The 27,467-nt window shown below is 56.0% G+C and overlaps 1 protein-coding gene across 2 annotated transcripts in view; it reads left to right on the top strand.

Moving 5' to 3' along the window:
• Positions 1–27,467, top strand: part of CNIH3 (cornichon family AMPA receptor auxiliary protein 3) — a 90,219-nt gene that overhangs the window by 60,028 nt on the left and 2,724 nt on the right. For both annotated transcript variants that reach the window (XM_082704519.1, XM_082704518.1), the window contains 2 exons: positions 21,881–21,993; positions 25,827–25,970. In XM_082704519.1, coding sequence (XP_082560645.1) covers positions 21,881–21,993; positions 25,827–25,970 — 257 coding nt within the window. The remainder of the gene's footprint in view (positions 1–21,880; positions 21,994–25,826; positions 25,971–27,467) is intronic.

The raw sequence follows: 27,467 nt of genomic DNA, 5'->3' as shown, positions 1-27,467 counted from the left end.
GGTGCCTCACTGAGAATGGTCCCCAAACTTGGCAGGGCTTCACATCACCTTGGGGAGGTTGTTGAAAGTATGGATTCCTGAATGCCCACTCCCCGCGATGGCTGATTTCAGGTGTCAGCCTGGCTGGCCACAGCTCTCAGACACGTGGTCAGACATGATTCTAGATGGATCTATGAGGGTGTTTGTAGGTGAGACTAATATTTAGATTGGTGGACTTTGAATAAAAACGATTGGTCTCCTCAATGAGCGTGAGCCTTGTGTAATCAGTTGAAGCCCTCAAAGAAAAAAACCTGACCTCTCCAAGCAAGAGGGAATTCCACAGACGTCAACCGCAACATGGGGCCTCCCTGGATCTCTGGCCTGCGGGTCCACCCTGCAGAACTGGGACTTCCCCAGCATTTACACAAACAAGTCCCTGCAAATCTCTCTGTTTGCGTACATGTAGATGCATGCACCCAACAAAGCCATGTTGTGCAGAGGGTGTGGGCAGCTGACTAGGCTAATACACACACAGGCACGGTGCACACACGCACAGTCAAAGTCCTATAAACCTGCACACACCATGCACACTCACAGTCACATACATATGCCTCATTCCGGGGAGTGCAGGCTCAGCGGGTTTGTGCAGGGACCCTGGGATGGCCACGAGTGGCATCTCCTGTGAAGTGGGTAGTGTGATGGTCACCAGCAGGTGGTAAGGTCACCCAGATCCTGGGTCTGGCTCCAGAGCCCATGCCCACACCCTTTCTCCCTTTGCTGCTCCCGTCTGTGGGAGCTGGTAACTTTCTATGCCTTTCCCAGCTTCTTACTGCACACAAGGGACCGATCTCTGCAGGCCACTGACCAAGAGTGACAAGCACCTGGTTTCCCTTCTGGTCTCCACAGTTGTGTGGACCAGAAAAGGAAGCCGATGCCCTCCCTGTGGCTGTTGGCAAGGCCTGTCTCACAGTCTGAGGTTCTGGGTGGAGTTATGGAGCCGGTGGTTTTGCCGTGAGAAGTCGCCCAGTCACTGGCTGCTTTTTGTAACCCCACTCTCCTCTCCTGAGTGTAAAAAGGAATTCCCAGTGCTGCGGTTGTGGGAGGCAGGAGCAAGTGAAGAGTGTGGGAGCCACTGGCAGTGAAGGACACAGGGCGCTCACTGTCGGGGACGCTCACCCCGTCCAGAGCGGGGTGTGGTAGGAGGAGACTCTGTCCCAAGGGTTCGTCTGGGGACCCAAACTCCCCCTGCCTGTCCATGCAGTCTGCAGGGGTGTCACACCACGGTGTCCCTTCAAGCCCCCGGGGGAGGAGGAGAGGGGAAAGGGCCAGATCTTCCACTTAACTCATTGGCCAGATCTTAGGCAAGTAGACACAGCTGGTCTTATTTTGGGGGGGATCAGCCAAAGAGCAGGGATTTTATTCCAGGGAAAAAGAGAGATCTCGACTTGAATCAGTCAAGCAGACCACCATGAGTGGGGGGAGGGGCCCTTCCAGGCAGAGGTGGGGGTGGGGCGGGGAGTGACTGGGTCCTGGAGATTGGGGTGCTGGTGCTAACCTGGAGAAGCCTGTGCATCGTGGGGCTGGAGAGGGGGGCCAAGGCCTCCCGGATGGTGGCTTGGCGGGTTCCAGCGGGCACTAAGCTGACTGGATTCATTCATTTGACTGGAAATCATTTATCAGCTGCTGTGCCCATGGCCTGGTGTCATATGCTGAGGGGGATGGATGTGTGTGTGTGTGTGTGTGTGTGTGTGTGTGTGTGAGAGAGAGAGAGAGAGAGAGAGAGACTGAGAGAGAGAGAGAACTGTGGAGATACGCTCAGTCCAGCTAAAATGGGTCTTGCTTTTTTCCTGACTTCCTGCCTCAGAGTTTCCCGAAGCCCCAACCACATGGGACCTTATGTTAGAACTGTATGTACACACGTTTTACATAATTGTATTTTTGAAGGACAGGATCATGCCCTCCTAATTTGTGTCTCTACCACCTTGTCAAGCATGGTGTCTGCTTTATGTTAATCAGCTAAATGGACCAGGGCACTAGAGCCTGGTGGCCACATAATGGCTTATAGCGGAAATCTGTCTGCTGAGCATGGAATTAAGGCGGGGACAGGACCAGAGAGGCCGGTGGCATGTGTGACGCTCTTTGTCTTGTGGAATGTCCCTCGCTGCCCGGTGCGTGAGCACGGTAGCAGATGGGGTCTGAGCGCCAGTTCTCAACCTGCCTGCCCATCGGCACCCACTGGGTCCCACCCCCAGAGTCTGTCCCGTGGGTGTGGGACATGGCCTGAGCATCGGGATTTGGGAAGCCCCTGGGGCGAGGCTGCTGATCTCGGAGTTGGAAGATAAGCCCAGCTCTGGCGAAGCAGGTGTGGGGTGGCACGCCCTGGCATGCCCCTCAGGGTGTGAGTGAGAGCACCCCGGTTCCCTAAATGTGGCAGAGTAAGGGCAGGAATGTGCTGGGGGCGGGGGGTTAGGCGCCGGACTGCCTGCTTCCGAGGAGAGGGTCACCCTGGGGAGGTGGAGGGCTCCACACAATCTGCACATAGCCTGTTTTTCTCAGTGCAGCTTTACTTCCAGAAGCCCCCTTTCCCACAATGTGACAAGGAGTAAAACCTCCTGTTTTCAACAACCGTCCCCCCCCACAGCCTGCCCTGCAACACCCAAATGCTTACCTTCCCAGACAGCCTCTCTTGCCCTTTGCCCAGTTGCTGAAAAAGCACGAAACATTTCTGGGTCATGTTTCTAGGTCCCAGAATGTGCCAACATTCCCCAAATCTCATGGTCCCTTGTTCCCTGTGGCATGCCTGGGCTCTGCCCGTCTGTACAATGAGATCCCAGCGCTGACCTGCATCGACACAGAGACCCCCAGGACTCAGATGAGCCTTGCTGGGGGCTCCCAGCAGGTGCGGAACCGAGTCCCACGCTCCCGATGTGTCTGTCCCTGCCCCCCGGGTTACCCGCGCTGCCGTGCTGGCTGCATTCACCACTGATGTGGGATTTGTGGTCTTTAAGCAATTCGGGGCTTTGGTCCTCCTCCAGCACAGAGTTTCACTGGCTCTGATCCCTAAGCCGTGTCCATGGCACACAGACAGTTACAAAATACGTGGAGTTTTGTTTCATACATATAAGCCGGCGGTAGACAGGGAAATGCGCTGGCTGCCTGGATGGGCTCTACGAACACAGAATGGCATCATCACAGGGGGACACAAGCACCATCCCTTTCCCTTTCTGTGTCTGCCAAATGGTGCAAGCGATGATGGGATCATGGAGGACAATGGTCACTGATCGGAGCACAGGGAGGTGGGCGGGGAGCCCACAGTGAGAATAGCTCTGCTACTGTGGTCTTTGCTCGGGGACCTCACCATGGCAAGGGCGCTCCAGGCATCCACATAGAGTGGTGTCAGGACCGCTGGTGTCCCGGCGGGAAGCAAAGAAAGGAGCCACTTAGCGGGGCTCCTGCCCTCAGATTATGCCAACAGGATGGACCGCTGACAGTTCGAGGGCCGTTGTCCCCCTCCCTGGGTGAGCTGGAAGTTCACCCCGGCCACCACGCTATCAGATGCTTTCTCCATGCTGGGGCCACCAACTACACCGATGTCCGGTTGTTTCCTGTTAATTCATAAAGCATCTCGTGAGCCAAGCGTCAGGACTTGAAGAGGAAGGCGGTGAGGGCAGGAAGGGGAAAGTCAGAGGCACATGCTGGTTGTCCCCAGTAGACAGCACGGTGGGTGCGGTGGTCTGGGCGCCTGGCTCCCCGCTCGGCGCTCTCCCTGCAAGCAGCAGGCCACCAGGGCAGCTTGGTGGGTGGCCTCGTAGTTCCTCCATGGCCCCCACCCATGGTCGTGGGTGTGGAGTCACCCGGCTTGACTCCCAGGCTCCCATCCTTCTGGAAGTCCTCGTGTATCCATGTCCATGCTTCACAGGACAGTCCCCTGCCTCTGTGTCCCTCAGAGGCACCAGGATGCCACCCCAGGGCACCCAACATTTGTCCCTGCGCCCATGGGTCCCGTGCGCCTGCCCCTCTCAGCGGGTCCCCGACCTCCAAGTCAAGTGCAGGCTGAGAGCTTCAGACCAAAGGCATCTTCACAATTTTGAGAGACTGTTGGGGGCAGGTTGGCTGGCAAGAGTCGTCGGAAGGTGCGGCGCCCTCTACCCGTGTTAGTTGTGAGGCCTGGCACATCTGGGCAGTTTAGACGCCAGAAATTCATTTCTTCGCAGTCGTGGAGGCTGGGAGTCCAAGATCAAGTGTAGGCAGGCTGGTGCCTTCAGAGGCTGACCCTCGGCTTGCCCACAGCCACCTCCCTGTGTCCTCACATGGTCGTCCCTCTACGTGTCTGTGTGTCCTCACGCGTCCCCTGACAAAGACGCAGGTCATATTGGATCACAACCAACCCAGCCTAATGACCTTGTTTATCTTAATGACCACCTTAAATACCCTCTCTGAGGTACTGGGGGCTAGGACTTCAATGTGCAGGTTTTGCGGGAAGGATCCATGCATCAGAGAAGGGTTTTAATGAAGATGACATCCCTGTGGTGAGGAGAGAGTGTTGGCCTTTCCTTGAATTTCTCCTCAGTGAGTAACAGGTGGTAATCCAATGAAAGCAAGGACAAGACGTAGCTTGTTTCCATGGGATTTATGGCATGTTCATCAGAATGAAAAGCAAAGTTGCGCTGAGCAAAGCCTGTGAAGACGGCCCCCCTCATTCTCAAGGGGAGAAGGGCCAAACGAAAGGGACAGCGAGCTCCCTGCTTGGGAGCAGCGCCCAGAGCCAGCCGCCCGAGCCCAGACAGTGAGTCAGATGCCCACGGGACGGGTCCCAGGTTCCCCGTCTTTCTCATCAGCTCGGTGCCTGTCTCCCCAGTGGGCCTGGGGCAGCACCAAACCCAGGTTCGTGATGTGCGCTCTCACACGAAGGGCTGCTTGTTGATGTAATTATGATGACGATTTTTGTTTATAGGACATGCTTTCCAAGGGGATCGCTGGCACTTCTCTGTCCAGAAATTGTCACTTGGCCGCTGGACAGTGCGACCCACCCTGGGGCTGGCAGAAATGATAAGGAGCATGGCCCACACCATGGCGCTGTGCCGGCCGCTTGGGAAGGTCATGACACGCATGGCTCTGGGCAGCACAGGACGAGGAGAGGGTCCTGGGTCCTGTCTCTCTGCTAGGAGGGGTCGTGCCTCCCTAGACGTGGAAGCCTGTTCCCTAGAGGCTGAAGGAATGTTTTCTCCACGACGATGATGTTTATTAAGTTATCGTGGGTGGTAGAAAATCTGCCAGCTGCTGTGAGAAGTACTTGACGCTGTGTCCCCGGGTCCCCCCTCACCGACGGGATCATGAGGACACGTGGCTGGGACCCTAAGCCCAGACTCCACCCTGAGCAGCCTTAGCCCAGGGCTCACTCTTTGGTTTTCCTTTGAATTGTGGTTCATTTTAATTGTGAAAGTAGTCTGTCCTCATTTTTACTAGAAATGGGGCTGATGCGAAGTTAATACAAAGGAAATACTAACAAACCCCCAACTCTTCTCCTTCCCTAAAACTCTAACTTAACTGATGGCACCAGCTGAGGCCTGCCTCCCTGTGCTCACATTCCCTTGCACTTTTGAACACGACAGGTGCACGTGCGTGTCCACACACACACACACACACACGCTCTCTCTTGGAGCTGACTTACTTGTTTCTTTTTCCCAATAATGGAAAAATTGGTCTCTTGCACTTGTTTCCTGCCCACATATGGTGACATTAGGGACTCTCCTGTAGGTCACTAGCACAGAGCTAACTCTTCAAAATCAAAATGGATTTGCCTAAGAACCTGTCCTTATATGCCATCCCACAGACAGTCCACGGATTCCTGGACATTCTGTTTTTAGCCTTGTTTATTTGGCCCCTGCCAGTAAATACCCCCCAGTGAGCACCTTTGTGACTTTATATTCCAGGAATAAAATTGTCAGGCTGAAGAGTATATGAATTTGTACTTAAAAAAAAAAATCGCCAGATTATTTTTCCAAAAGGTGGAAGCCGTGTGCCGCACCCCCAGCTGTGTGCGGGGGTGACTGTTGCCCTGTGTTGAGGTCTCTGTGGCCAGATGCTCCTGGGGAGCCCACAGGCTGACTTTCTGTCTGCAGACCTTCTGGGTGATCAGAGTTTCCCAGTCCCATCAGCACATTCGAATCTCTCAGGGAGCTTCTAAAATCTGGGTATGAGGACTGGCCTGCACAAAGTCTCACTTAACTAGTCCAGGGGACATGGGCAGTGGTGTTTTCAAAAGTCCCCTCCCCTCCTCGTGATTCTGATGGGTGCCAAGGCGGAGCACTTCTGGGAGACCCTGCAGACACTAGATCCCACACTCCCTTCCCCCCTCGCTTCCCCCCCCCACCCCCGTCAGCTCCTCTCATATACAGGCTGTGGGGACTCTGCTGGAAGCTCCAGGCAGTTTCCTTCTGCCAGCGCAGCTTACTCCCTGTCCAGGTCCTGCAGAAGCACACTGCTGGGTGGAGCTGCCTCTACGCTTTGCACAAAGTCCCCTGCTGGCTTCCAGAGTCTTCAGGACACTGCAGGACTCGCACTGGCCTCCAGAGAACCTTCCCTCCCAGGCCGGTTCGGAGCTCTTTCCGGGGGAGAAGAGGGTGTGCGCACACCCCTATTTCACGACCAGAAACATGTGGGAGTTCCAGGGGTGTCCTCCTCCTGCACAGGGGATGTCACTCACGTCCTGCAGCACACAGACTGTCGGTTCTCCCATCCGGCGCCCACCCCACGTCACTGTGGCATGCGCTGACGTCATGCACGTGGCTGCAGTGGGAGGCGCGGCCCGCACTCCACGGAAGGCACACCCCATGCAGGTATACCGGCCACATACAGGGGCCAGTGCGCCAGACCCTGGTCTCTTCCAGGGCATGATGGGTACCCTGCTGTTGACAGCCATCCAGCGTGCACCCCAAGTTAGAGCATTTGGAACCCATCAGGGGCTGATGTAGGAAGCCGGCAGACCTGCAGGGACTCATACATTTTGAGTGTGGCAGGTATGCACATGTATGCACCTGTGCGTGTGTGTGCACATGCTCATGTGTGTTGGGGCAGAGGAGATACGAAGGTCCTTGCCTCGTTCCACCTCAACAGTGCGGTGTGCTGCATGTGGACCCCGCCGTGGCTGGCGGGAGAGCTGACGGGGTCCTGCGGAACCATGGGGGAGTTCACATGTGTAAAAATACTAGGGATGTTTATGCTTCATGAGAAAAAGATGAGTTTCTGTCTTTCAAGAAACAAATGGTGTCAGAACCTCGATTCTTGGCTCAAGAGCTGGTTTAGGGGTCCCCGAACGAGGCTGCCAGCCTGGGGAAGACCCCCGAGGAACCAGGGAATCGGGAGCCGGCCGTCGTCCTCGCCTGGCCCACATATTTATCAGCCGTGATACCTAACGCCCGCAGAGTGCTCTTTAGGACCCTGGTTTTCAGACTTGGCTGCACACTGGAATCACTGGGGGAATTTTAGGAACTCTTGTCTGTCCCAGAGATTCTGACTTAATTGGTTCGGAATAAATCCTGGGCGTCAGGAGTTTTAACGCTTCCCTGGGGTGACCGTAATGTGCAGCCCAGTGTGAAACCCTTTGCTAAACAGGCTTCATCATTCAGGTTCACTGATGCTTTTCGGCTGCGTTGGTGGCCTGGCCGCTGGGGCTCAGCGGGGCTGGTGCCTGATCCACATTGCCCACCCCCACCCCCCTCCATGTCCCTGGCCCCCAGTGCAGGGCTGCGAAGGGTGCACGGGTACCCAGTCATTCGCTCCCAGAATCTCCTGGCACTCCCAGCCAGGAGGGGTAGGGTTTCAGAGGTCAGCCCACGCCTGCACTCCCCTGTTGGCGGTTTCATAAACTCTGAGGCTGGGCCCCGCCCTCTGAGTCTCCAGGGCGGTGCTGAGGTTTGGATGGGAACTTTCAACTTCCTGGGAGGAGGTTGTCAGGTGTAAGGGCACGTGGACGGAGCCGTGTGACGCGTGCCCACAGACTTCACCAAGACCACATATGCTTCGTCTGCCCTTCCCTGCCCCCGTGCACACAGCATGGGCGTGTTTGCCTGGACCATTTGGTTGCACACCTTACAGCTCTTCCCCCCAAATACATTCCACAGCATAACTGCAACCCCTGGCCGCGCCCTCGGACACGGATGATGACGTCTGATTATAGTTCATGGCTGGTTTTCCTCCTCCCCGCGTAAAGGACTTTATTATAGCTTTTTTTTCCCCCCCAAGAAAATTCAGGATCCTGTCAAGTATCCCACATTCCATTTGGTTGTCATGTTTCCCAGCATCTCTTTTAGTCTAAGACAGTCTTTGTACTTTGTTTCAGGACAATGATCTTTCCGGAGAATCCTGAGTGGGGGTGGTTTTTCAGGGTTCCCATGGAGTGTGAAAAGCAGGGGTGGGGCTGAGAGGCTGGCGTTAGGGAACCTCGTGTCCTGTTTCCCATGTAAAACATTTATGTGTTGGGCGGGCCGTGCCTTCCTGCTTACAGCTGGTGCTGGCCTCGGGTAGCCCCATGGCCTGTGCTGCCCCATCGCGTGCCCGTTCTGTGCTCCCCTAAGTGTCCCAGCTCTCCTGTGGTTTCCTAGCAGTGACCCTCTGTGCTTGTGGGTAAGTGGGTGCTGGCGTTGGGCTCCCTGTCTCTATTCCTCTCTCAGGGGCCCTCCCTGCCACACTGGCTGGCCGCCCCTTCCATGGGCTCCCTCCATTCTGTCTCCTTCCGGCTCATTCCAGAGTGTGTCTGGACTAGCTGTCTCTTTCCTGAGTACTTTCTGGCTCTTTCTTCAAACACATCCTGTCTTCCTTGTCCTAAAAATGTCACTGGCCTTGGTAACCCTTTGTGCTACCAGCCCCCGTGGTTCTTTGTTCATATGTTGCCAGATTCTGGAAAGAGCCACAAACAGCCCGGCCTGCACTTCCTCCTACTCATCTAAGAATCACTTGCAGGTGACAGGTGCTCCTTTCATTCCACAGAAACTGGTATCTTGAAGGTCACCAGTGACGTCTTGACAACGAACTCCAATAGCCTGATGCATTCATTCTCACCCCCCACCCCCATAGCGTGACACTGCTGGTCATGTCCTCCTTTCTGGCCACCCGGCAAAAGAGCACTCCAGGTTCCCTCTGTCCCACGCACACGCACCTCTGTCTGCCTTAACAGCCCCAGCCCCATGCCAAAGACACCGGAGTCCATTTGGGTTCTGCCCTTGGCCTCGTTTTCTTCTTGTTCTGTACTAGTGTTGCAGTCAGCAACCTGTGGATCCTATATGGACTGCACATTTGTCTTCTTTAACCCATTTAATATTTTAAGCATCTGAAATATTCACACAAAAATCCAGGTTTTTCAGCTTGCTTTTGGAAAAAGGTGCACAAGATCCATTAATACTAGAACCGTATTTTTTTTAAGGTAGCCCTCTGCTGGGGTTGAGCAACAGATGACCCTTCTGATGGGAGACACGTTCCTCAGACCCCCTGCACCCTCTCCTCCCCAGTCACTGTGCACCCTGTGCCTCTGAGCGTAAGGTTCTGCCTCCTCGGGGCTCACCTCCCCCAGGGCTGGGGCTTCTGTCCTCAGTCAGCTGGCAGCGGCCCCCAGACCGTACCTTTCCCTGTTCTCTCCCTCTGGAATTCTGGGCTAGCATTCTTGAACATCTGCTGAGCTCCTGTACTTAGTTGTATGTCTTGCATTGGGGTTAGAAGTGCTGAAGAACCACACTTCTCCACGTCTGTGGGTTTGTCCCAGTCGAGAACAGACACAAAAGTCTAGATGAGGATTAAAATATGGTGTCATGCTGCCAGCTGCATGGACGGCCATGGTCATGTATGAGAGAGACAGACACACACAGAAAGTGCCCTACAGGGGCAGGCTCCAGGCTTGTGCTGGAGCAGAGGCAGCTCTAGGTCCTGACCTCAGGCGCCTGCCACATGCTTGCAGGTATGGACAGAGAATGTGTGGCATTTGGGGACAGGAGCAAGAGAAGCCAGGCCATGGGCTTCCTCCCTAGTGCTTCCCCAAGATGTGGAAATTGCTGGTGGGAACTCCCATTGTATAGGGTGAGGCAGGAAGGCAGAGGGATTGAAGGGTTCTGAGTTCACCTTTCATTCAGCCATAAACACGCCGGTTTATACCCTGCTCATTCATTTGACCCGTGTTGGTTACTGGAGACACTGTCTTTCGTGTCACTTAGATATAATACCACACTTGCCCTCTGTTGGTTCTGTTTCCCATGTGCTTCATGAATGGCAACCCTCCTCACCAAGTCCCTTCCTTAAGAGCTTAGACCCTCCTCTTTTGCCTGGACTCTTGCAGTAGCTTACTAGCTGGGATCCCTCACCCCCACCCCCAGCCTTTGGTCTGTTTTCCGGCCCTCCTTCCAGATTCAGCCTGTGCTAATGATCTGGCCAAACCTGATCAGGTACTACTGCCTTGTCCCAGAGCCTGCTCTGGGTCCCAGTGTTGGAAGACAAATGACCAAGACGTAGCATGTTTCTCAGGCTATCTGTGATTTCTCCTCCCCTTATGGAAATCTACTTCCTTTCAAACACTTTCCTGTTCACCCAGCAAATATGGAGTCCCCACTGCGTGCCAGGGATTGTGCCAAATCCTGTGAACAGAGATGTGTGAGACTGCCCTGTGATTTCCTTTCTATTTTTAAAAAAGTTTTATTTATTTATTAGAGAGAGAGCACGAGCAGGGAAAGCGGCAGAGGGAGAGGGAGAAGCAGACTCCCTGCTGAGAGGGGAGCCCATGAGCTGAAGGCAGACCCTTCACGGACTGAGCCACCCAGACTTCCCAGGGGTTTCCTTTCTTTGTGTCTTTTCTTACACTATTTTACCACCTGGAGCGTTCTCCGATGGCTAAAATATTATCTTTTAGTTCCACCTCCGATGTCTCTTCCACGAAGCTTTCTCTAACCCACTAAACAAGAAATACCCTCTGCCTTCTCCGTCCTACGGCGTTCATTGCAGTCGTTCTGCAGAGTGAAGCCCGGTCCGCGTGTTCGACTCCCCTCGCAGGCTGCATCTTCTCTGGCCCTGTGAGCCCCGTGGCGTGTGTGCAGTTCTAGCACACTGGGGATGCTCTGCCGCGGAGTGGTTACAACACTGCGTTTTCTTCAAAGGAGGAAATGGAACAAAACCAGAGGGAAAGTGTTTAAAAACACGAATAAATCACACATGATCCTAGGTATTGCTAAATATAGCCGGACAGAGACCAACATGTCATGATTAATTAGCATGCTGGTGAGCCACCTACAATCCATTCTGAAATAAAGTCACATCTAAAAATGTTAAATACTGCTTCTTTGTCTCTTGCCTTTCATTCCTACTGCAACCAACTTAGGGGTTTTTTTTTTTTACATTATTTATTTATTTGAGAGAGACAGACTGCGAGAGAGAGGGAGAGAGAATCTGAAGCAGACTCCCCCCTGGGCACGGAGCCCGACGTGGGGCTCAATCCCAGGACCCCAAGATCATGACCTGAGCCAAAACCAAGAGTTGGCTTAACCAACTGTGCTTAACCAACTGTGCGCCCCCTCCCCGCCACCAACACCCCTCCAGCTTAGAGCTTTATTCCTTTACTTTAAGGACCCAGTTTTGCTCACTGATTTCTCTGAAAGCAGATGCCTGCTTGTGCTGGTCCGGCCATCTGAACCCTGGGTTGTTTCTGCTGATGCTGGTGTGTGTGTGTCACTCCTGTCCTGGAGCCTTTGCCCACCTTCATGGCCCTCCCCAGGGTCTGTCCCAAGGGCTTGTCCTGATTGGCCCTGGGCCTCGGGCCAGCCAGGTGGTGCTCCTTCTGTGGGAGAGCCGTGTCCTTCCCAGACGCACAGCCGCCTCCTGACATCTGTCCCTGTCCTGTTGTCTGGGTCCTCTCTTCCCCCCTCACCTTTACCAGCTGCTTCCAAACCTGGTTGCTCATGAGAGCAGCGAGCACAGCATTTGAACTACAGATCCCTCTGGAAATTCTGAAGTGGGGCCTGGAAATCTGCATTTTAGCAAAGTTCTACCCAAGGATTCTGATGTGCAGTAGTGGTGGAAATCCCGCAGTCATGACAGGATCTCCTGCTGCCTTGGTTGTGTTTGCGTCTCTGTCTGCTGCATCGTCCTCTTCCTGAAGGCAGGATGGCACCCGCAGTCATCTGGCCTCGGACACCCCTGGCAGGACGTGGCTTGCGGAATTGTGACAGTGCCTGCACAAGTACTGAAGTGTGAGGGCTGGAGGGAATGTGTTGTGCCCAGAGTTGAGAGAAGACACCAATGACAGGGGACCTTTCAGTTTTAATATTCTGTGTAAAATGCAGGTGGGCATCCGGCCTCTGGGGCATTACCTCGAAGCCTGTTTGATTCCGGAGTCAAAATACTTCTCACAGACGAATTATTTCCCATTTTGAGAACATGCTCATCTTTATAAGGATTGCCAATGTGTACCTTATTATTTCGTTGTTTTGCTTCTGGCTTTCTGATGATCAGCTGGGTGTTTTTAAAATAGAACGTTCTAGAATCTGGTCCCTGAGGTTGCTTTGGAAACCACCTTGCAAAACTCCGGAATGCTTTAGCCTGTTACCAAACTTCATAGATTTTTCCAGCTGCCACACCGTGTTTGGACTGTGCCCTGACTGAGGGGTTAACACTAACTGATCTTCATCGGGTCACTGACCCGAGGTGAGGGGCAGGACTGGTCGGTCATTCCGTCATCTGTGACGCCTTTGTGAAAGCAAACCTGGGGAAGGAGACCCTAGGCCCCAGCACGTTTCCAGGACTGCCCTTCGCAGACACCTGTGTCTGAGCAGCAGGGACAGAGCGGGAATGTGGGTGACCCAGGCCAGTGGGCGTTTCCTCCCCGGTGAGGTCAGTGTCCTTTCTCCTCCGACGTGGGAGCTTGCCTGTCCCAATGCCGGCCTCCGCCGCCCTTCCTTACACTCACGGGCTCTTCCCTCTCCCCTCGTCCTGCACGCTGGGGGGCCCCGGGCCCCGTGCTGGGTTCTGTTTCCCACCTGCTCTGCTCGGTGCCTTCCGGCAGCTCATCCAAATTTCCTCTGCCAAGTTTCCTCAGCCTCCAGGTCCCTATTGTGAGGATCGACCCATGTGCCCAGCCGTCCCAGACTCTTTGGACACAGGCCAATGCTGGGCTCACGGCCCCCCAGAATGCTTCCCCTTCCAGTGCTCCTCCCGTGTGTGAGCCCACGACCACCGTGCAGGACCCTGGAGTGACGGTTTGTCCTCTCCCTCCCGCTGGCTCTCGGTGACCAGGTGGGAACTCCTGTCTTCCCGGCCCTTCTGGGTGGCTCTGTCCCCTCTGCCTATCCTGTCCTGACAGCCACTGTCTCTTGCCCGGACCTTCCAGATAAGGAGGGAGGCCAGGGCAGCCCTCCCAGACCCCGCGCCACCGACCACTGGTTTTGCGGCTCCTGGTGTCACATTCTTCCCTCTCCCAGTACATGTTTTCCACACCAGGATGGAAGCTTCCTACAGATGGGGCGACGGTTCTTTCCCTTGCTGTATCACCACCATTGGGCACATGGGCCCCAAGTACGGTGACTGTTGAGTGAATAAGTAGGAGCCACAGAAGTGGGGTTAGTAGTCATGGAAGTCTCTGCTCACCTCTTCCGGTCTCATGGCCGGGCCTCCTGCTGGGCCTCACCTGCTGCCCTGGACACTCTGAGCTCGAATTGCTGAGCCGTGATCGAGTCTGCACCCCTTCTGCTTTATTCAACCCCTTGGGGACCCGCTGCAGGTGCTGTAAAGGACTGGCTGGGGCTGGGACTCCCATCTGTGGGTGTGGGAGGCAGACTGCTGGCCCCGAGGCTTGCTGAGTGACCGTGGAGTCAGTGCCGTGTGTATCTCCAAGACAGCTGTGCAGGTTTTGCACTGAGCAATCAGTTCAGGGTGGTGATCATGGTGTTTGCACACACACTGACCGTTCACTCAGCACAAAGTGACACTGTGTGCCAGCTGCAGGTCCAGGTGCTAGGGAGGGAGTCATGAGTATCTTGCAGTAGACAAGTAAACAGATGCGCAGTTGACATGTTCAGACAGTGATGGTAGGTTCTGTGATGCACCTAAAGAGAACTGAACAGAACAACTCTGGGCCCAGAGGGTGGGCTCCTTTGAGGAGGTGACTGTGAGTGCATTCCAGGATGAGGAGGAGCCCATCAAGAGGAGATCAGGGGCGATGGTGTGTTCTAAGGCCCTGAGGTAGCAACAGGCAGGCTGGGTGTGAGGATCAGCAAGGGGATGAGTCTGGCTTGAGTGAGTGGGCAAGGGAGCGATGCAGGTTGGTGTTCAGGAAGGCAGGGGGGCCAGGTCACATAGGGCCATGGAGATCATCATAAGGAGTGGGTCCTATTCTAGAAGCAGCAGGAAAGCATTGCAGGTTGGAACGGAGAGGCTCCTGCTAAGAGTGGGCCGGGATCTGGGCTGAGGGGGCAGTTGGGAGGCCGGCCTGTCAAGCAGTGGCCGTCGCTCCCATGACAGTTGGCAGAGGCTGGCACTGGCCCCCACTGTGTCCTGTTTGTGCGGTAGGGTTGCGTGTCTGCCTCAGTTTCCCCACTGCCCGTTGTTTGGGCTTGCTTACTACTAAGTATGGTGCACCTTCTGCTGCTCAGCCGGGGTCCCTCGCACCTGCCCGGGGAGCAATGGCGCGGTGCTCGATGATCGGTACCTCCATTGCCTGTCCGATGTTTGAGCCCCTCAGGAGGCCCTCAGCGCGCGTTTGTCGAGGAAGCAAGTGGTGAGTTTGCTGGTGCTTACCAGGTGCTGTGCTGCTGGAGCTGCATGGAGAGGGACCCAGGGAGACACACACACAGACACGTGTGGGACTTGGTGGGATGAGTGGTGGGGATGTCACTCCTGAGGGGCATGAGAGCTTTAGGACCTCAGAGTAGCTAATGGTGACATGGCTTTTCTGTGGACAGAAATGCACGGAGGGAGAGGATTTAAAAAAAAATTGCAAGCACTAGAAATGGACTGGAGGGGAAAGGGAAGACATATCGGTTTAATTTTCAAGAGACTTTAATTGCTCAAAATCTAAAAACTCAAAGTACTTGAGCTGACATGACCTGCGGGTGTGTAGGAACGTGCGGGTCAGATGCCTCTTCTCCTCGGCGCCGTTCTTAGCCACATGTTATCGATGAAGAAACTTGACTGCCCTTGACCTCAAACAGCTCCCCCAAGGTTCTGACGTGGGACGGGCAGGTCTAGAGTCCAGCTCTCGTTCCTGAATCAAATACTGTTTCCAGCCAAGATATTGCCACTCGAGCCCTTCCTGGAAGCCGGAGTTAGCATATTCTTTTGCCTTTTCTCCAAAACATGAACTTGCTCAAATTCCCAGTAAAGTGTGGCACAGTCCTGCTACTATCCACCTTTGTGAGAGTTTGGAAAACACACTTGTGTTCACTGTTGACCCTTGAATGGTGTTGGGGGGTTGAGGGGCGCCAACGTTTGTGACCTGTCAGATTATATACTGTATTCTTGCAGTCAAGCAAGATAGAGAAAATGCCACTAAGACAGGAAGAGGAAATACCTCTACCACCCCGTGCTGTAAGAAATCCACGTCTTAGTGGACCTGGGTGGTTCGACCTGTGTTGTTTAGGGGTCACTGTGCTTGAACTCAGACCACCCTGTGCCCGCACTCTGGAGGACACTGCTCACCAGTCTTGTCTTTGCCTGAGGGCTCGGGGTTTGGACGTTGAGCCCACCTCCCCTTGTGGGTGCTGATGGGCACGCAGCAAATAAGACTGACAGCTCTCCGTCCCCAGGTGCCCATACTTGTTCTCCTGTTCAGTCTCCTTTGCTAGTTTTGAGCATAAAGTCTCCAAGCAGCTGGAGGTAATAGGTAATTAACACACTTCAGAGCTGTTAAGTAGGATAATCGTCTAGTCTTTATCCTGGAAAATGCTCTCCTTTGGGAATGTATGTGCTGCTCAGGCCCCAGGCTGCTACCAGCCTCCTCGCTCTAGTAAGAAACTGTCTGTGGTGCCTGTTCCAGGAGAGATTTGGGGACAGAAGCGTCCCATGGAGAGGACCGGAGTCAGGAGGAGAGCTGGGGCTCCCTGCCTTCAGCCGGGGCTCGGAGGGCAGCTTGGGTGGGCATGGCTAGCTGCTGAGCCTAGATTCTGGGGGAGCCTTATGGCAGGGACTCCAGCCTGGAGACTGACTCTCCCATGGTGCACCACATTCTCTGCTCGGGGCCTAGAACAATAGTAGGACAGAAGCCCCCTAGCTGTCATGTGGCCTTTCCCGGGTCAGGAGAGCTCTCCACAGCCATTCCCTGCTGTCTTGGGCTGTAGGAAGCCGGTACGAAGTCTCCGTCTCACCTCCAGGGGAGGTTTGTAGGTCATATTCCAGAATGGAAAGGAGAATGTGACTCTCTCAAGCCACAGGGAAGGCTGACACCAGGGCCTCATGGGGATGCCCTTTGCCCAACACTCTGCCTTCCCCAGAGCAGCAACCTCAGGACCTCAGCTGGGCTCCCTCCAAGGAGTGCATTCAGAACACGCGTGTCTTGTCTCCCCTCTCCGTGTATGGAGCTGCTTGCACGCTGTGCTCTGGCTCCCGTCCGGTGATGCTCCAGGCTCCACGCGCACCCTGCGCGCCTATGCCGCAGTCTCCACTCACCAAACTGCTCGGCGTTCGTGCCTGGCCAGTGCTTATGATACGGATCTGCTGCGTGTGCAAGTGGGCTCTCCAGCACCAGCAGGCAGGCTTGTGAAATCCTTGCCCTTCTGCCCTTCTCCTTCTAGAACATTCCCCTGCCCCCTTAGCGTCTCTCCTCTCAGACAATTTGAGCTTTTGCCTAATCACTCCCTGTATCCTGACCCCAGTTCCTACTCCCACCATCCCTGGCTTAAAGAAAAGGAATGAAGGAGTGGGGAGCGGAGTGGGACTTAAGATCTCCCTGGATTCCCAGGCATGTGTCCCTCTGAAAGTGCGGCATTATTCGAGAGAAGGCTTTTATTCTTACCTCCCCCTCGCCAGGCTCTTAGGTACTTGGTAACCGTGCATGAGGAAGTGGCAGAGGGGTGTTAGGAATTCAAGTGTGTCTGGAAGCTGCGAGAAGACAACGGTGACAAGAGGCAGCTGGGGAGGTATGGGCGGGGTAGGGCTGGGGCCCAGAGGCTTGGTCGTAAAAGGGACCCGGCCCCTCCCCAAACTGGAAAGCCCACCTGACAGGAGGAAGACTGGTGAAAGGAGCCGGGTTTGGGGGTGGGTAGCCTGCCAGGAACAGGAGCAGGGATGGGAGGCTGGCGTTTGGGTGGTGGAGGATGATGAGGGAGATGACCCCATGCCCGGAAGACGCCAGGGCTAACCTGGGGGTTGTTTCCAGAGTGTTCTCCCACACAGTGGGGGCTGGGGGACCCGGGAGCCGGACACACTGCTCTTACCTGTGAAGGCTGCCTGCCCAGGGCTCGAGTCCGAGAGTGTAGATGGTCCCGCTGGTGGTTGGGGGTGAGGAAGGAGACCCCAGGTGTTCAGAAAGGAAGCCTCTGCCTTGTGTCCTCTTCGAGTCCTTGGTCTATGAACCTCAGCTCCAATGTTTAACAGAATCACCTGGGTCAGTCCTAACAAATGCAGATTCCTGGCCCAGAGAGTCTTTCTGGGTAGAGTTGTGGAGGACCTAGAAATCTGCGTTTTAACGTGCATGCCCCAGGCATTCTGGGGCAGGTGGCGGGAGGACCCTGTTCTGAGAGTCCGTGCTCCAGGGGCCCTCTCGCAAACTTGAATGTGCACGTGGATCTCCTGCGGGTTAACTGCAGGTTCTGGTTCCGCCCGTCTGGAGTGGAGCCCCAGTTCTGCATTTCTCACAAGCTCCCAGGCGACACTGGTGGTGCTGGTCCCAGGAGCACTGTGAGGAGCACTGTTCCCAGCAGTTCCTGGGATCTGGTTGGGAAAGACCCCCCACACACACCCAGGCCTACAAAATCTGAACCTCTGGGGTGAGCCTCAGCCATGTGTGTTTTAGCCACACCCTCCCGCTGAGGTTCTCAGAGCCCTGCTAGGAGCCGGAGGCTTAAGGAAAGGGCCTGGAGGAGCAGCTGGGGTAGGGAGGGAGGTCAGGGAGCTGAGCCATCTGTTCCCAGCTTCCCTGTCCTCCAGAAAGAGCCGAGACCCCTATGAATTCAGGTGGAAGGAACATTCTTCCTCGTGGGGTTGGGCATGCACACTTCCCTCTGGATCAAAATGGGGAGTTTCCCTAGTGGGTTGGTGTCCCCACAGGTGGTACGGCTGGTGGGCAGGACCCCCAGGGAGTGGCAGTAAGGCCAGAGGTGCCGACAGCTGGTCCTAGGAGCAGTCAGGGTAGGAAGGACCGGGTGGCTGTGGTGGCCGGGGTAAGGTGAGCGGGAGCCTGAGCAGCCTGTGGCATGTCTGGAGCCTGTGGGACAGGTGGCGCAGCTTGGTCAGCTGGGGCCTCCCGGCTGAGCTGTGAACTGGGCTGTGCACACGCTGGGGAGCCAGGCGCAGTAGGCAGCGGGGGTGTGGGTTTGCTCCCCACCTTCTCTCCCTGTGCCTCTGTTGCAGAGAAGTGAGTCCATGTGGGTGGGCAGGAAGGCCACAGAGACTCCCCTGGTTTGCATAAGATGTGCTCAGGGATGGCGGGGGAAGGAGAGGGTGGGAGGCCCATGGGCTGGAAACCACGCCCCTTGGCTCCCGGGCCCTCTCTGTGCCCTCGGTGACCACCCGCCTCCCCAGGGAAGGCAAGTGCTTCTGTCCTCACGTGCTGGGACCCAAGCAGGGAAGTCCTTTCCTTGCTGTCTCCCTCTGATTCTCCTTGAGCTCTTGGTGTTCAGAACAGGCCCATAGGGACATGATCATGGACTGGAGTCCCTGGAGGCTGGGCCTGGTCCCCAGGAGCAGCCATGCAGTTCTGGCCCTGACCCTGACACGGGACGGGCACCAGGGTTTGCTGCTGGCTGTGCGGGGCTCAGAGCCAGGCCCAGGGTTCTTGGGGACACGCCTCAGCACGCATCCGACTGGTTTCTGGTGGCTTTTCAAATTACATTTCTAGACCAAGTGACCCTGTGCTGGGCACCTGGGTACCATAGTCATCCGCTTACCCCTTAGAATATTGGGTGGACATTGGGGCACATTCCAGGAGGTCAAAACTTCAGCTGGCTAGCACCATTAAACGGGCAATACTCAGGTCAGCCATGCCTAGCTGTCAGGGTCCCAGCTACTCAAGCCAGCTGAGGCCAGGGCGCCAGGCCCCAGCACGAGGGATCAGAGCCCTGGAGGGAGGCCACGCTGCTCCCTCCTCCCAGCCCCCGGCCCGCTTGAGCTCTTGCCCGGCTGCCCTCCAGGAGCCCTTTGCCCAGAGTGGCTGCAGAGAAAGCAGCCTCCCTTGAGCAAAGGGTCTCCGAAGGGTCCTGCCGACACTTGGGGTGGTTTTCTCCTTGCCTTCCAGGTCAGCGAAAGTCCAGGTTCCCAGGCACACGACCCTTCTTTCCCTCCTTCCCGCGGCCCCACCCCTGAGGTGAACTGGGGGTGCAGGTCCCACCTGGGGACTAGTGACACGGGCGCTTCCTCCTGGAAGCTCCTGAGAAAATGGTCTTCTCCCTGCTCATCCCAGGAGGGCTCCTGTTTTGGGGGAATCAAACGAAAGGACCTTATCCTTTCTTTTCCCACCCACTGGCCTCAAAGCAGATGGACACAAGATGTCCTTGCCTGGTGTCCTTGAAAACAGGCAGGTCTGGGTTTTCTCAGTGGGAGAGGCAGGTTTGGTTTCTGTCCCTGCTGGGGGAAGCTGGGAGCTTAGTTTAAGCAGGGGTAGGTGCGGTTCAGAGGAGTCTGAGCAGAGAATCTGGGAACCAGAATCGGTCCTGGGTAAGAGCAACAAGGGACCCACCCAAGGTTGGGGTCAGCTGGATTGCTGGTGACTGTGATGGCCTCGTTCATCACAGTGCGCCTCCCGTTCCGACACCGCCCTGCCGCTGAGAGCAGCCTTATGCAGGGGAGAAGCTGGGTCCCCCCAGCAGCCTCACCAGTAGGCCATCAGGGCTGCTGTTTACAGATGAGGGGGGAAAGGCCCCTTGTGGTCAGCTGCCTCGCTCAGCACCGCGCAGTGGCCATTATGTAACCGCCAGAACTTACCTAACACTTTGCAGATCCTGGGCTGGTATTTTTAGCCCCACGTGGTCACAGTTGAAAAGCTTGTTGCCTGAGTCCCCGGAGACTGGGTCTCATGGCTGCCACTCCCTGTGGCCACACTCAGCCATGGGACCTTCCCTGTGGCTTCCGTGAGGGGTCCCAGGATGTCTGGCCCCAGGCACGCTTACACCGGCGGCTCAGCCGTCTGCCTGGGACGTGCGGAGGGGGCGGGAGCAGGCGCACAGCGGTCGGGCGGGCACGTTCTTCACCATCTTCCTCTCCCCCTGTCTCCTGGGTCCCATCCTTCTACTCCGTCACATCTCCCTGTGTGCAGGCTGGGAGAGGCCCCCGGCGTCCCGCAGTGAAGACAAAGGAGCGGCATCACTGTGCCCTGCTCCCCGAGTCCTCAGGCTAGCAGTCAGCACAGATCTTTGTGAGCTAATGCCAGGAATGAAGGTCCCCACCAGCGAACAGGAAGATGTGTAAATGTAGTTAAACCACTTCTAACACGAGTAAAATCACATGCAAAACAAGTTTGTGGATTCAGGACCTGAGCAGAGAGGTGTGTGTGGGCGGGGAGAGAGGACGGCTCTCCAAGACCATGGGCGTGCGTGCACGGACAGAAACCTGCCAGAAAGTTCTTGCCCTGGCTGCGGGAAGGGGTGCCGGGACCCAGACCAGCAGGGGTGGTGCTGGGGAAAGCGGAAAACAACCACAAGTCCATGTGAAGGAGAAATGGCAAGATTTGGAAGCAGAGTGGAGAGGGGACGGGCACCACGGAGGAGCCAGAGCTGGCGGGGTTGCAGGGGCGGGAGGGACGGGGGTGGTTAAGGAGTATCCAGGTGGAAATGTCTGCCAGGACGAGGAGGTGAGACCTAGGGCCTGGGCAGGGGATTGGACCAGGAGGAGTGACGGCAGAAGTTGGGTCATGGATGAAATGGGTGAGGTCTTCCTGGCCAGTGTGCACGCTCGGCTCAGCGCTCCACGTGCTGGGTCCTCGCAGCAGCGGGCAGTGAACTCACATTGGAGATGAGCCTGGAAGGCTGGCTGGAAAGGTTTTTCAAGGAGTGCGGAGGCATTCATGTTGCATATGTTAGGGGGAAGAGGGTGCGCGTCCTTCTAGGGGTGAATTTATTGGCCTGGGGACCAGGTTTCTCCTTTACAGTCACTGTGATCTCCGTTACAACTTTGATTTCTATTAAACACCCTGGGGAGTTCACGACTTGAAGCTCGTTTCACCATTTACCCTCATGTGGCTGCCCTGCGGGCTGGCGAGCTCAGTCTTCCTGCTGGTCCCCGAGCGTCGGCCCCTTCCTGGTCTGGGGTGGCCTCTCTTTCTCCCCCGTCATCACTGCCGTCTCTCTCGTGGGCTCCCAGTCCATCCACATCCAGCAAAATGCTGTTTCTCGATGCTTCCCAGTCTGCCTCCATCTGAAACAAATACATGTGTTTGCTGTAGGAGTGTCAGTTTGTAGAGGGGGGTACGTAGGGACCGGGAAGCCAGGAGCAGGGGGGGTTACAGAACCATGGAAACCCGCTGGGGGTGTTTCCTCCTGCCCTCTGCGACCATGCAGGGGTGACCCCAGAAGCAAGTGCCCCGTTCTGGTAAGTAGGGTGCTGAGAGCCTACGTCCCTTGGACCTGGGTAGGAAGCATGACTTTGGGACCCCAAGGAGGAGAACAGAGCAGAGCTGGGCCATGGTGTCAGGGCAGCCTCGGGGTCGAAGCACGGTGGCAGCCTGTGGGGCAGGAGAGACTCTCCCTCCCGCTGATGCAGGCCTGTGTCTCTGCTCCCCCTGCAGCTGGTGCTTCCGGAATATTCCATCCACAGCCTCTTCTGCATCATGTTCCTGTGTGCTCAGGAGTGGCTCACCCTGGGGCTGAACATCCCTCTACTTTTCTATCACTTCTGGCGGTGAGTCTGCTCAGGACTGCTCTGGGCTTCTTCCCTTCTGCGTGGGCAGCCGGCCCTGCAGAGACCGTGTCGTCCAAACAGACCAGCTGCCCGGAGCCTCTCCTCCCTCCCTTCCCTGCCTTTCGGAGACCCGTTCTTCCAGCAACTGCTGGGTGACGGCTCTGTCCCTCAGGGGCCTGGTGTTAAGATTCACAACCTTATGATTTTGAATGATTCACAATCGTCCACAAACGGAAACCATCCAGATTGTTGTCAACAGGGGAATGGGTAAACAAAATGCGGTATGTCCTTGCAAGGACGTGTGATTTGGTAATAAAAGGTAATCACGTACCAACACATGCTGTAACATGGGTGACAAGGGAAAGAAGCCGGTCCCAAGAGGCCGTTTATGGGAAAGGTCCAGAATGGGCAACTCTGAAGAGAAGGGAAGTAGAGGGTGGTTGCCAGGGGCTTGGAGGGAAGGGATGGGGGCAGACAAGGGGTGTGGGGTCTTTTTCGGGTGTGACCATGTTCTGAAGTAGATACTACTGATAGCCAGAAAATTCTGTGAACATGCCAACAATCACTGGATTGTATACTTTGAAAAGGTGAACTTTCTGGTATGTGAATTGTATCTTTTTATTTTTTTTTTTTTAGGATTTATTTATCCTAGAGAGCGAGAGAGTGGGGGCAAAGGGAGAATTCCAACCAGGCTCCACCCCCAGCGTGGAGCCTGACCTGGGGCTCCATCTCGTGATCCTGAGATCACGACCTGAGCTGAAACAGAGAGTCGGATGCTTAACTGATGAGGCCCCCCCCAGGAGCCCCTGAATTATATCTTAATAAAAAATGACCTACCAGATGGGCTGGATTTTCTGGGACACTTCTGATTTTAAATATTCTATTCTCTGTCGAGACTATGCATCAGATCATGTGATCCGGGCTTTCTGTAAAATCCGGTCACCATCTGGACTTAGGACGCAGGAAGGGGGGACTGGAGTACAGAAGGCAGCTATGCAGGTGAACGAACCACCCTTTGCCCCCTGCTCCCAGAGCTTCCTTCCCACCAACATCTCATCACTCATTTTACCATAAAATGTAGCCTGTGTTTGTCACGTCTGGGGCGCGCACTCCTTCATCTAGCAGGCACAGGAGGCGTGCCCCACACCGGGCACTGGAGGGGACTGCCGTGTGGATGTGAGACAGAAGCTTTACCCTTGAGGACTGTGTACTCTAGTGCCACAGGGAAGAAGAGTCTTAGCAGACATGAGGAAGGCACACAGGGAAGCAAACATGTGAGTTAGACTAGTATGGAGACGGTGCCAAGTCAGCAGGTTGGGGGGCTAGCGTGGACACAGGCTCGGAGGTAAGACAGCACTCAGTGTGTTGGGGAAGGGCCCTGGCTCAGCGCGGCTGCTTACAGGGTCCTGGGGGAGACATGACTGGATGTGAATCGATGTAGGCTTGACAGACCGCAGAGGATCCGGAACTCTCCGCTGGGGACGTTGGGATCAATGTATTCTGTAGGAAGTGGAAACTCTCAGCAGCTTTTGGGGGAGAAAGTGGCATTGCCTGATCTAAGTTTTAGGAAAGCAACCGGTGGCAGCTGTGCAGATGGGTAAGACGGTGAACTTGTGAATCTGGAATTAGGAGGTCACCATGGACTCGCAGGGGAAGAGAGAACGGAACTTGACTCCCAGTGCGACGGAGCAGTGGATGTTGGAAGAGACAGAGAGGGTCCGTGGAGGTGAACTTGGCCTGTGAGCAGGTGCAGGGGGCGGGGCAGAGGCAGCCTTGAAGGAGGGGGTGGCGCCACTGACGGGGGCAGGAGGAGAGGAGAAAGCACAGGTTAGGAAGAAAAGAAAATGACTCACTTACACAAGAAAGTCCTGCTGTTCTCGTTTTTTATAAAGATTTAATTTATTTGATCTATAGAGAGTAAGCAAGAGAGAGAGACACAGAGAGAGGACACAAGCAGGGGAGCGGCGGGCAGAGGGAAAGGGAGACTCCCCGCTGAGCAGGGAGCCCGCAGGGCCCTGAGATCATGACCTGAGCTGAAGGGAGGACACTTCACTGACTGAGCCCCACAGGCGCCCACGAGAGAGTCCTGTTTTGAGTGAGCGTAACCCCCTGAGGTCTGAGCTTGGAGAGCAGTCAGGCGGGAACATGGTGTTGGAATGTCTTTCCTGCCGGCTCTGGGGCTGTGTGGGCTCAGCTCACCCAGTATACGGACAGCCCGGTGAGCACAATCCGGTGAGCTGTGGCCCCTTCTCTGTTTCACCCATGGGTGGGGGTTGGGGACCTGCGACTCACAAGGTTAAAGCACCCCCAGGGTCGCTGAGTCAGGACAGGGAAGGGCCCAGTTCAGCCCCGCCTCTGTATGGATCAGTCGTCCTGTTGCCCCGGGTATCAAAGACATGGTGGCTTTATGAGGCTCTGACTGGTGCCCTGCTTCTCAAGGCCATTGGCAGGGAGGCACAGGCGGGGGAGGGGGGAGAGGGAGGCGGGAGGCAGGAGTGGCTATGGTCTCTTCACCCCCAGGGTGGGGACTGCCCTTGTCTGACCTTCTAGCCTACTTCCAGAAATTCCTAAGTGCTCAGGAAACGAAAAGGCATGAGGAGCAGAGGGTCCTTTGGAAATCAGAGTCCTTGAAGATGGACTTCCTTGGGTTTCTGTTCCCGCTTCCCCCCGGGCCCAGGCCAGAATGCTGTCCTGCCGACCCAGCTCTTTCTTAGGTGTTGGTGGAAAGCAGCGGGGCACATCCATCTGGTCCCGCATCGCATTCTACACCCAGTTGTCTCAATGCATTTTTGCCCCCATTTTACAGATGGCAAAGCTGAGGCTCGGAGGGGTCAGTGGTAGTTTGGAGGAAGGTCAGTCTGGTGGCCGGTGACCCACAGAGCCCTGACTCTCTCCACTGAGCTGCTTGGCTGCCTGGCCCTCTGGGCCCCCTGGAACGAGGTCTCACCAAAGGCCCCTTGTTTGCAACCTGCCCCTGGAGAGGCGAGGAATGAGGCCTGCCAGCTGGCAGGCGTCACTGAACCCAGGTTTTGCTGTCCTCCTGGCACTCTGTGATGACCGACATTGTCGCTGTCCTTTGGGGGGTGAAGATGGGCTGGAACAGCAGGGCCCAGGATCCTAGCGACAGGGCGCTCTTCTGAGCCCAGGGGTCCTCTGCTCAGGGCCTCTCTCCGGCCCGGCCTCCAGCCTCCTTCACTTAGTGACAGACCACAGCCCGCTGAGGCCCTGCCAGGGGCCAGAGGTCAGCCCCGGGGTAGCACTCATGTCCCGCCCAGCCTCACCACCAGAGTCCGGCCTCTGTTGGGTGTTCCATGGAGATATATATAGTTTGCTTCAGCCTGCCTCTGTCCCACACCTTGTGCTCTCACTTCGCTGGGTCCCTCTGCTGCTCTCTCCCCGCCGCAGCCAATACGCTTTGGCTGTTCTGGGTACTTCTACCAAGAAGAAAAATGTCTGAACTCCACCACACTCCCATGGGAATGTGACATCCCTTCCCTAGCATCCCGGATTTGAAAAGCAGAGCTGCGTGGACAACAGCATGAGACCCAGGGTAGAACGTGATTGGTGGCAATGCCACCCCTCGTGTCACCATCCCTCTTCTGGGCTGACACCCACAGGGGTGCCCACAGGAGCAAGGAGGCCCTTCTTGGCGCCTCCAGGTGACTCAGTTTCCTTCCATCGGGTAGCTTTGTTTGTGGGCGCAGCCCCCCTGGTACCGGAGGGTCTCCGTATGTGGAGTGGCTCTCAGGGCCAGGCAGCAAAGAGAGCAGAGGTCCCTCGGATGTCCTTTCCGAGCTCCAGAGCCAAGGATGCTGTGTTCTCTGTCCCTGCAGGTACTTCCACTGTCCGGCTGACAGCTCAGAGCTTGCCTATGACCCACCAGCAGTCATGAACGCGGACACCTTGAGCTACTGTCAGAAGGAGGCCTGGTGTAAATTGGCGTTCTATCTGCTCTCCTTCTTCTACTACCTTTACTGGTGAGTCTCTGTCCCTTTGGGCGCTCTGGGTCCTGCAGGCGCTTTGCACCTCCTGCTCTTGGCGGGGGTGGGGGGTGGCGGCTGTGAGGGTGGGTGTTGCAGCCATGTGGGTCTGAGGCCAGCCGTCTGACTCGGTTGGGAGCCTGGGCTTGTGCACAGAGGCGGGGGTGGGGTGGGGTGGAGGGTTCTACAGGAGGCCTGGCCCCTGGCATGCACATCCATAGGACCTCACAGAGAAATGCATTGCCCTCACCCTCTGGGTAGGCAGTTGGTGACATGCAGCTAGTCACTCCTTCCCCATGGAGCTCCCTCCCCAGCTCAGCCCCTGGTTCCCCTGCAGCCCCTAGTCTGCGTGGGAGCTTCTGGGGAACAGAACAGAGACACTGGGGGGGCAGTCGTGTGTCTTGAAGGGGCACACGAGGTCCTCATGTGCTCACACTCACTTTCTCCCGATGTTACACGGCACCACATTAATGAGGGAAACTGTGCTAACTTTGGGATTGTTCGGCGCCCCGCCCCCTGCCCCGCCAGGTCTGCACGTCTGCACAGAGTGGCCCAGGGAAGCAGATGGCTGTAAGCAGTCTGCCTTATGGCCTGGCCCCCAGAGTGCCTTTTCTTAGAGTGTCTCCCTCCTGTTCCTCTTGGGGGCCCCTCCTGGGCACTGTTGATCCCCAGGCGAGGAAGAGGAGGGTGGGATGTTAGTGAGCCCCACCCCCACCAGCTTGGGGCGGGCTGGGGGGGGGGGGTTGCTGCATTTAACCACACTTAAAAATGAGCCGTGCTTCAAGCCAAGAGCTCAGCCTGGGGCTCAACACCTTCATTGCCCAGACAGTAACAATCAGGAGATGGAATCCCAGATGTCCAATGTTTTCCCATGTCGCAGCTAATAGCGCATCTTAAGTCTGATCCCAAACGTGGGATCTGTACTGCTGACTGTCACAGGAAAGAGCTAAAAAAGTCTCATCAAGTGGGGTCTTTGGGCTTTCTGTATCAGAAGCCGGAGGGAGGTGGGTTTGTTTCTGAAAACTGTGGATTCCTGGGCTTGGATCTGCTGACTCAGGATTTCGGGGCTGGGCATCCACCCTGGGGGCATGAGGTGGTGGCGGGCGTGTGTGTATGTGTGTGTGTGTGTGTGTGTGTGTTGGGGGGGAGGGTGGCTTCTGTCCATTGGCTGAATGTGACCATCCTATAAACATCGTGTCCCAGACATTCCATTTGGCCGTCTGTCCTTTTGTTCAGTCTGGCTCTGCCTTCGTGTTGCATTTACTAATTACTTCGTTGCTAAACATAATTGGAACTGCTCCTCCTGCCTCACAGGGACTTTGGGTGGCGGCCAGGACTCCCCCTTCTTTGTTGAACTTGGAGTCTTGGGGCTCTGCAGAGCTCCTCCAAGGCCGTGTATCTCCAGCTCCTGAACTCCCAGCCCCTTAGCGCCAGGGCTTGTGGGCACACGGGACTGTCAGACCCGGCTACTCTCATGGGGGGCGGGGAGGGTGA

This window comes from Mustela nivalis, assembly GCF_964662115.1.
Source record: "Mustela nivalis genome assembly, chromosome: 16".
NCBI lineage: Eukaryota > Metazoa > Chordata > Mammalia > Carnivora > Mustelidae > Mustela > Mustela nivalis.
The sequence above is the reverse complement of the archived record's forward strand: the minus strand, read 5'-3'. Positions and strand labels throughout refer to the sequence as shown.